Source organism: Triticum aestivum, chromosome 7D, assembly GCF_018294505.1.
Source record: "Triticum aestivum cultivar Chinese Spring chromosome 7D, IWGSC CS RefSeq v2.1, whole genome shotgun sequence".
In the NCBI taxonomy this organism is placed as follows: domain Eukaryota; kingdom Viridiplantae; phylum Streptophyta; class Magnoliopsida; order Poales; family Poaceae; genus Triticum; species Triticum aestivum.
Window position 1 is genome coordinate 19,707,793 of NC_057814.1, and position 10,259 is coordinate 19,718,051.

Consider the following 10,259-nt stretch of genomic DNA (forward strand, 5'->3'; position numbering starts at 1 on the left):
AGTCAGAATGGCTCTTTTGCCATGGTGTACTAGCAACATTCCTCTTAAAATTTCTCATACTTAGATATGCCATGTGTGCTACAAAATGTCTACAACTACACCACTCGCAGTAGAATTAAATGATCACAAAAGTTGGCATGCGATATTTGGTGAAGCAATGATTATACATGTCCTGCCACACACATAGCTGGTCACTAGCCAGCCTCCTATAAATAAATAGCTTATTCACCATGTTGTGAGATCACATAGTTAGTAGGGGAACTAGAGAATGGCAAAGCGTGGTAGGAGAGCAACAACGACGAGCAAGGAAAATAGCATGGACGGTGAAGTAGCACAGTCCAACGGGGAATGGGATGTGTTAGAAATTCAAGTCGGGGGCACGTACATGGGCATATTCCACAAAAAATGGTGAAGCTAGGAAGAGCCGAGCACATGGTGGCTCTTCTTAGTTTCCGGGAAGAGATACAGATGCTCATTGTTGTCAAGCCGGTGCCATTCAATCCGGGATACAATGATGATGTAGATTTCATCAGTCAACTAGGACAAGAGTGAATTCAGTAACGTCTGAGGCTTCTATGTTATTGTGCCCATGTAATCCTGAATGGTTTCCTATGATTCACATAAGGACCAAACCTTCATCCATGACAGAACTGTAATATAAGCAGAAAAGTCGCAAAGTGTGGCAGAGTGCCACGCAGTGTCATGGAGTATGGTTCAACCAACCAGATGGATTACTAGCTTAATGTGAAAACCCAAAATAATATGCTTGATCTTCTCACCTCCCAGTTCATAGAACACTGACATACATAACTTAGGTCTTTTATGCGGGAAAACTTGCGATCTATTTATTTTCAATCATGGCAGAACATCGAACACCAGAAATAATAACAATTAGTCCTAGATCCGTAGACCATCTAGCGACGACTACTAATACTAAAGCAAGCTGAAGCTGTGCTACCGCCCCTTCCTCGCGGGAGTTAGGCAAAATTTGTTCTAGTAGACAGTTAGAAAGTCCTCGTGCTAAGGCCCCATAGGACTAGTGTATCAGAACAACAACCGACGTCGATGAAGAGATGTGTACATAGAAAGGATCCAACCTAAGAATACACGAAGGTAGATGAACAAAGACTGGACCGCCGGGACGGGTGCTACGCAGCGAGAACCTTGTTCCATCTTTAGGCAACCGTCGTTGTCTCGCCTTCCTAAACAGGACACAAATCCTAACAAAAAACTCAAGAAAACATCTAAAACGGAGCCCTTCCACTGACAAGGGCCAAGATCCACCACGCCTCCACCATGGCTCTAAGGCCACCAGAGATGAGGCGGACCGGCGATGTCGCCGGCGGGAAGCAGAGGAACCCTAGACTTTTTGAAGAGGAGGTGGCAGCTGCATGAGGCCAACCCAAGACTTCTGTTCCGTTAACCTGATGTTACCCATCATTATACCTTTGTTGGCCCATAACATACTCTTTTGCGATATACATTACTAGAGTTCCTTGATCCTTGTTGCATTATTCCATTATCGGGTTGCAAGTTTTTCTTTATAGAAAAAAGTTCTTTTGATATATATCTAGTCAACTTGAGCTTTTATTTTCTTTTAAATTACAATAAAAATATATTTTTTAAACAATGTCTTGAGAAGTTGCACAAAATATAAAATTAAATAAATAGAATACCATTGAGGATGGATACCCTGGTCAATTTTTTTTGAACTAGTCGGGTTTTTTTGAGAATCTCAAAACTTTATTACTCCAAGTTCACAATGCTTGGAATACAAATAGGATCATGGGGTTGGCGGTGGTTACTCCTATTTACTGCTCGTGTGCAACAAATAAACGAGCTTTCACGGATGGTCCCTCTTGGTGGGCTGGCAAACTGTTCCAGTTCGACATTTTTCCTTTTTCGTTTCTTCCACTGTTTCGGTTTCACTTTTTTCATTCTTCATTTTTTTTATTCCCTTTTTCTTTCAAAAATAAATAATTTTTTAAAATCTTCATTTCTTTTCTTTTAGTTTTTTATAGGATATGCTTTATGTTCTCAAAAAATGTTCATCGCGTATCATGAAAATATTCATCATACATTATAAAAATGTTCCGTATGTATTTCAAAAAAATATCATGTATTATAAAAATATTTAGCACATATTAAAAAAAATGATGAATATGTATTCTCAAAATATTCATCATTTATTATAAAAATGTTAATCCTATAACATAAAAATATTAAATATGTATATTGATATGTTCATCATGTATTATAAAAAAGTTCGATATAGTAAGGTCTATTATTAAAAAAATCATCTATTATTGTGAAAAGGTCTATTTAGTAAGGTCTAATATTAAAAGGTCTATTTAGCTTAACATGGCATTTAAAAAAATGTCATGTTTAGCCAATAAAAATGCCATGCAACATACAACACATTTTGCTGGCATTTTTTTTAATTTTGTCAATAAGAAAACGCCATGGTTTATTTTATTGCTTTTAAGAAAATGTGTTTTCCTATTTTTGTGACATGCAAATTCATAACTTTTATTATTATTATTATTGTTGTTGTTGTTACTATTGTTGTTGTCATTCAGCATGGCATTTTTAGAGTATTTTTTTTCCAAATCGTGCCATTAGGGGTGGGCGTTCGGTATAGACTGAAATTTTGGTTTCTAACGATCGGTTTTCTTCTAAATTCGGTTAGGAAAACTAGAAACCGAAATTGGTAGCTAAAAAGAGGTAACCGAAAATTCAGTTAACCAAAAATTCGTACAGTTTTCGGTTTTATATCGAAGCACCACGCTTTAACTATTTGCACTTGGAATGAAGCTGCGGCCCCTCTTATATAGACAAAAAATCTGCCTCAACTCCTCAGTTGGGCGAGGTGGGACTAAACGAGTAGCACGCGCGGGCACACCCTTCACAAACATTCCAACGTGAGTTGGGCCTGCCATGCTTGCATGCACTTTGGTCATTTAAGACCCACGTTACGTGAGAGGGAGTGAATGTGCACGATGCGCTTTGGTGGGCGTACGTGGGCGCGTGACTCCCAGAGACCTTTGGTTATTTAACGCCGAGTCTCGTTTTCTGGTTTTTATTCGGTTAACCGAGATGAAAACCAAACCAACCAAATTTTGTTCAGTTAGTTGACTAGAAAACCGAATTTTTCAGTGCCAGCTGTAAAAACCAAAAATTTGGTTTATTTGGTTTCGGCATCGGTTCGGTTTTCGGTTCGGCGGTTTTTATGCCCACCCCTACTTGCCATGTGCAATTTTTATTAAAGAGACCTTGTCAACATTAGTAATTAGATCATGGCAAGTTTCAAATTTAGGTAGCATGGCATCTATATTCTTTAGAGCATGGCAATATTTATTAATTAGACTATGGTAATATTTTAGCTACCATGGCATTTTTAGTTGAAGTACACCATGGCATGTTCAATTTAGGTAGCATGACATTTAATTTCTTTAGAGCATGGAACTTTTAGGGTATTTTTTCCTAATCTTGCCACGTGCAACTTCTTCTATTGGGACCTTGGCAACTTTAGTAATTCGACCATGGCACTTTCGTTAAGTAGACCATGGCAGTTTCAATTTTAGGCATTTATATGCTTTAGAGCATGGCAATATTATTAATTAAGAACATGGTAATTTTTTCGCCACCGTGTCATTTTTGGTTCAGGTATACCATGGAATATTCAATTTAGGTAGCACGGCATTTTATTTCTTTAGAACATCACATATTTTTAGTAAATAAACCATGACATATTTATTAAGCAGACCATATGGCAGTATCAGTTTTAGGTAGCATGGCATTTATATTCTTTAGAGCATGGAAATATTATTAATTGGACTACGGTAATGGTTTAGCTACCATGGCATTTTTAGTTTAAGTATACCATCACATATTCAATTTAGGTAGCATGGCATTTTATGTCTTTCGGACGTCAAAACAATTAGTAATTAGACCATGACAATTTCAATTTTAGGTAGCACGGCATTTATATTCTTTAGAGCATCACAATATTATTAATTAGAATATGGTAATTTTGTAGCTACCATAGCATTTTTAGTTTAAGTATACATTGCATATCCAATTTAGGTAGCATGGCATTTTATTTCTCTAGAATATCCCATTTTTTTAGTACTTAGACCATGGCATTTTTAGTAGGCAGAGCATGGAACTTTTATTTTTTGTAGCATGGCATTTTTTTGTTCTTCCGAACATGTCCATTTCATTTATTTAGATAATGTCCATTTTTTGTGTTTAAACTATTTTTTTATTTTTATGATATGTAATGATTTTGGACTTGTGTTAGTTTACCATGTCAAATTGCATTGTGTATTGGTCTATCGCATTATCCATGGCTAATCAATGCTTTTTCCAAGGATTTTAACTCGTATGAATTAAACTATGCACAAATCTGTTGATATCATTTTCTAACAAACTTAATATGCATTTTTTGTCATATACAGTTTGGTCCCATTGGTGATTGGGCAATGAAAAATGCCTATGGTCAAAAGAATGAACCAGAATCATTTGCTGGGAGGGGCTAACCCCCAATGGACGGCACACATATATTGGCGTCCTTTCCATAACTCTAGTTATGATGGTCTTCCCTCAGAAAAATTGCATGCTGAGACAAGTGAACAGACACCGCCTCATGTATATATGCTTGTCCGAGTTGGACGGTGGATGAACCGTACATTCTGTCGGGCGCGAATGGTCAGACTGGACTGGCTCTAGACCCAAGAATGTCACAACTTTTCCCAATGAGCAATACTGAACCATGACAAGGGGACGCTGCTTCAGTTTCATAACTGCAGGTGCAGGCTCACATGTCAGTGACCCAACTGTAGGCCCAGTTGTGAGTGACCTAACTGCACCTGCAGTTACGTAAGGCCCACATGTCAGTGACCGAACTGCACCTGCAGTTAAGTCACTGAAGCTCAGTCCATGACAAGGACACCGTCGCCATGGATGCATCATTGATCTGCCGTAGTCCTTCCCTGCAATGTGGACTGCTCGAGGATTCTCCGTCACTCTCCTTCACCTACTCCCCTGGATCAAGGTGCACACGGCACTACCAATGCAGTGCAAGGCAAGGTGATGATAGCATTCTCCTCAGCAGTCAACATGTACTGCCCGCCCCACACCAAAACCACAACGCGTCGTCGATCGTCTACCATAACAATAACGCCATGCCAAAAGCTTTACCCGATGGAGCTTATCACCTTGCTTTCCTATAGCTAGTGCGGCCTAAGACTGCTTCCATTGAGGAGTCCGCGACTGTTGCGATCGATGAAGCCTAGCAATTTAACTTGTCGTGGTATGAACGGATGAGTCGACAAAGGGTGAATCATCAACGAGCCAAGACCGGAGAAGCACGAAGACAAAGAATCAAGATTAGGGAGAGAATTTTAGATAATCTTGTCTAAGTTTTGCGTTGTAGCAGTACATGTCCTGGGTGTAGAGTCCTAGTAGTAGTTAGCTTCGGCTGAGTTAGTAGTAGTCAAATTAGTAGTCTGTGTATTGCTAGGATGTGGTAACCGTGTTAGCTGTCTACGTATAGGAAAAGGACTTTGTCTAATCGGTTGGTAGTTGCATATATATAGGACAACGTTAATGCCTACATATATGGTGGGAGCTAAACCTGCCCATACGCTTTATAACAGACAGACTATGCCATGTCACCGCTTGCATGCATATGAAAATCTTTTTGGACTTTCTGTTTTTAAAATGTTTTATCTCTTAAATGAAAAATCCGATTGAAGATCCGTTTTCATCATTAAATCTCTCGCGACGAGATCTTCGAAACTAGATCTCATATCAATATATTTCGACAAATTTTTTTGTTAAAAGTTGCCATGTCTATTGCACATGAATTGCCATGATGTTTACACTGAAATTCCATGATATGTTTCAGCTATTTTCCTCTATGTCTAAAAGTAAATTTTGACATATTATAAAATGGAGAATTAAGAAACTAGACTTGCCATGCACCGTAAACTAAAAATTGACATGATACATGCACTTAAAATTGCCATGGTTCATACAAAAAATATTTTCATGGTCAAAGTACTGGAATTGCCATCACCAAAAAACTAAAATTGCCATGATCTACAAACTAAAATTGCCGCATGGCAACTTTAGTTTAAGCACTAGGGCAACTACAGTGTAAACATCATGGCAACTTTTGGGAAAAAAAAATTTCGTCGAAACATATCAACATGGGGTCTAGTTTTGAAGATCTCGTCGAGACGGATTTAATGGTGAAAACGGATTTTTAATTCGCCTTTTTAATTAGGAGATAATACATTTTTAAGCCAAAAACCAAAAAAAATTCTGCTGATGTCATCTGTTTATACGTGGCAAAATAAATGGTGATGGAGGCGTGTGGGCGATGTGCAAATGCCCACACGTGTGGGCGTTAATTTTTTCTATATATATGCACAACCCTGAGTGAAGATTGTAACGTGGTGAAAGAAAAGAAAAAATTAAAAGAGGAAAAAGAGAGGCACCAACGTGCCTTTGGCAAAAGTTATCGTGTGCGCGTCTCTGTCGTGATTTGATGTGATCGATCCTATGGTCGAATTTCCAACAGCGACTTCATCTCAGTTTGCACAGCTGCAGCGCGCGCCGCCGCCATGCAGCTTGCCGCTCTGTGCACCGACCCCTTCGTGCTCTCCTGCACCCTCCTGTGCCTCCTGCTCCACCTAGCGCTACGCCGCTCCCTGAACCACCGCAGCTCCCGGCTACCGCCGGGGCCTCCTGGCGTCTCTATTCTCGGCACGATGCCATTAGAAGTAAATTGCATAAAACCACCACTTTGAGGGTTAGGTTTACGAAAAAACACTAGAATATAGTTTCTCTGCAGAAAATACCACATCTTGTGTAATTGTTTTGCAAAAATCACTGATCGGTGGATTTGACTCGGTTAAGTCCATTTATGACAGATGGGGTCCATTTTTCGCTGACATGGCATAACGTTTTGCCAAAAAGAGGCGCTAGAAGGGTCAAAAAGCAGAAACATCCCCAACATTCTTTCCTCGTACGGCCCAGGCCCTTCCCCCATCTCCCTGGACTTCGTCAGCCTCGCTCCCACAGCCGCCCGAGGAGAGGATCCCGCACACTGCCGCAAGTAGTAGCTCGCCTGAGCAGACTAAGCCGGCGAACTGCGGAGGAGGGTGCACCACGGTCCAGTTCTTGGACTTGAAGTCGAACACCCACAACACATGCCCTCCTTAGCGTTCCTCGAACTCGATGGCGCCCGTCACCACCACGCGCCGCCGCTGCCGCCGCTCGACTGTGTACGCTGTGCCGGCCTCAAGACTAGGCGGGTAAGGGCCCACCTCGAGCCAGCCCCATCGCTCCCCGCTCCACTCCAGCACAGTGGTGGTGCCCTCGATGCACCACATGCGGCCGCGCACCACCATGTGAGCCGCTGACGTCGGTGCGCGCACGTGCTCCAGGCGCTGCCACCTCCGACGAGGGATGACGCGCTATCGACCCGATTTGACCCCAGGGCCGCCACCTCGTCCGGATCCGGCGAGGGATGCCATGCCGCCGCCCTGATTTCGCCTCCCCCGCGAGGAGACGCCCCACTCGGGCTACCGGATCCGGCGAGAGATGTCGCGTCGCGGCCCCGATTTGGCTCCAGCATGAGGGGCCGCCCAATGTCGGCTGCCGCATCCGACAAGGGGTGCCGCCCCCTCCCCACAATTTCGCCTCCTGCGCGAGGAGGCGCCCGACGCTGGCTGCGTTGACCGCCCCAACCAGTGGCGAGGATGCACGGGCTGATTGCATTTTTTCATTTTGATTTAGGAGTGTCTATGTAAAATTTATGGACTAGTTTGTAAAATTATATTAAAATTGACCTGGCACGAAATATTGCGCCACATAGGCAAAAAAAGGCCTCATCCGTCATAAACGCGCTTAACCTAGCCAAATTCGTCAATTAGTGATTTTTACAAAACAATTACGCAAGATGTGATGTTTTCTGCAGAAAAACCGTATCCTAGTGTTTTTCGCAAACCTAACTCACACTGTGCCGTTCGTCGGCCCGGCCCCGTGCACCGGCCTCGCGGCGCTTGCCCGCAAGTACGGCTCCGTCATGTATCTGCGGATGGGCACCTGCGGCGTGGTGGTGGCGTCGTCGCCGTCGGCCGCGCGCACGTTCCTCAAGGCGCTGGTCGCGTGGTTGGCGAACCGGCCGGCGGTGGCCAGCGCGGTGGACATCACGTACGGGCGCCAGAACAGGGTGTTCGCCGACTACGGGCCCAAGTGGAAGCTGATGCGGAAGCTGTCGAGCGTGCACCTCCTCGGGGCGCGCGCCGTCGCTGACTGGGCGGGCGTGCGCCGCGACGAGGCCGGCCGCGCCCTGCGCGGCATGGCGGAGGCCGGGCGGGCCGTGGTGGTGCCGGAGGTGCTGGTGTGCGCGCTGGCCAACATCGTGGGGCAGATCACGGTGAGCAAGCGGGTGTTCGACGCGCAGGGGGGCGAGTCCAGCAGCTACAAGGAGATGATCGTGTCGCTGCTGACCGGCACGGGGATGTTCAACATCAGCGACTTCGTGCCGGCGCTGTCGTGGCTGGACCTGCAGGGGGTGCAGGACAGGCTGCGCCGGGTGCACCGCCAGTTCGACGGGCTCATCATCATCACCAAGCTGCTGGCGGAGCACGCGGCGACGGCCGAGGAGCGCGCCCGGGAGGGCCGGCTCGACTTCGTGGACAGGCTCCGCGCCAGCAGCAAGGACGGCGACAAGGACGCCGACGGCGAGACCATCACCGAGGTCAACATCAAGGGCCTCATCTTCGTAAGCTCCCACACTTTATTCGCTCTGCCATTTCTGATTAATTACCGGCCGCATCATCTAATCGAACCACCCAATGCATGCAATCGAGTGAGGCTGCTGTGGTGGTGGTGCAATATAATTGTGGCGTCGGAGCATAGCTAGTGGAGTGGTTGGAAAGAGATGGAGACGATTCCTACAGTCCCAAAAGTTTGAGAACTGGCTCTGTAACAACTCTCGAAAGTTTTTCTTTCTTTCTAAATGGAGGTTTCCTCTTTTTATAACCGTGTGCTATGTGCATCAACAAACGCAGGGGTCGGGACACCTCCTTTTTCAATAAAAAAGAAAAAAAAAACACGGTTACATATCTGTCACTCTCGGTCTCGAGTCCACACTTGATCGGTCGGTAGCAATGACTCACCCTTCCCCTTGATAGCAATCACTCACACATGTAAACAAAACTGATTTTAGTCACTTGGGTTGGTAAGAGAAGAGTGAAGGTGATACCGATTTCTCTAGTACTTTTGCTTTTGATTTGGTTCCCCTTGAAATGATATAGGCACAAGTCATTCTCAACGGATTAGTGGTAATTGTATAATTGAGTACACCAAACTGATCAGATTGCCAAGCAAAGTGCACTCATGGCAGTCCCAATGTGTCAGGGTGTGCTATATCAAAAACTTGCCATCTAGGTAAAATATGTTCTGGCGGCTTATTGAATGAGGAAAGTGAGTTCTATTGCATGTTAATCTAGACACGCAAAACACATTAAATAAGCAAAACACATTAAATAAGAGTACCTTTGGATGGAGTACAATATTAAGATACAACACATTGTAAAAGTTGTAGTAGTATCTAAACACATATGTAGTATATGATATAGTTTAATATGATGCGTTAGTAGTGCCATCTGGTCAAGTGATAATCCGAGTTGATGATTACATGTGCGCAAGTAGTTACTACTCTGCGTGCGCTGCGGTGGCGACGGCCACATCTCCCGCGGGTGCACTCGCCCGCGCAGCACATCCCCGCTGGATCGACGCCCCCGTCCGCCTCCGGCCCTTCGCTCGCGCCCGGCGCTGGACGCGCATCCTCCCCGGGCCCCTTCGCTGCCACCGCCGCCCCCTCCTCTGGCTGCTCCCCCGCGGACGCACCCACCGCCGGCCCCCTCTGTGCTCCCTCCCCCTCCGCCGGGCCCCCCTCCGGCTGGAGCGGTCCGTCTGGGGGTTCCGTGGAGTCAGGTGGTGCGGGAAGCTTCTGTCGGCAGCGTCGCCGGCCCGGGCTTCTCAGTGCCCTTCTCGCCGCCGTCTGTGGAGGCGGCTCTCGTGGAAAAGATGGCGGACTGCTGCTTCCTCCCGGCGGGGGATGACCTGTGCGCTCTTGAGGATGAGCTCGCCCGCGCGGTTGTGGTCTCCATCCGCGACCCTCGCCCTGGCGTCGCCGTCGACCTGGTCGCGGCCGCTCGGGCCCTGCACGCGGAGTT

At 45.4% G+C, this 10,259-nt stretch overlaps 1 protein-coding gene across 1 annotated transcript; it reads left to right on the forward strand.

Moving 5' to 3' along the window:
* Positions 1–7,220: 7,220 nt before the first annotated feature.
* On the forward strand, positions 7,221–9,106 carry LOC123170643 (flavonoid 3',5'-hydroxylase-like). Its single transcript, XM_044588467.1, has 2 exons — positions 7,221–7,421; positions 7,991–9,106. Exons 1-2 carry the CDS (start codon positions 7,221–7,223, stop codon positions 8,939–8,941), a joined length of 1,152 nt encoding a protein of 383 aa, XP_044444402.1. The 3' UTR covers positions 8,942–9,106.
* The last annotated feature ends 1,153 nt before the right edge of the window (positions 9,107–10,259 follow it).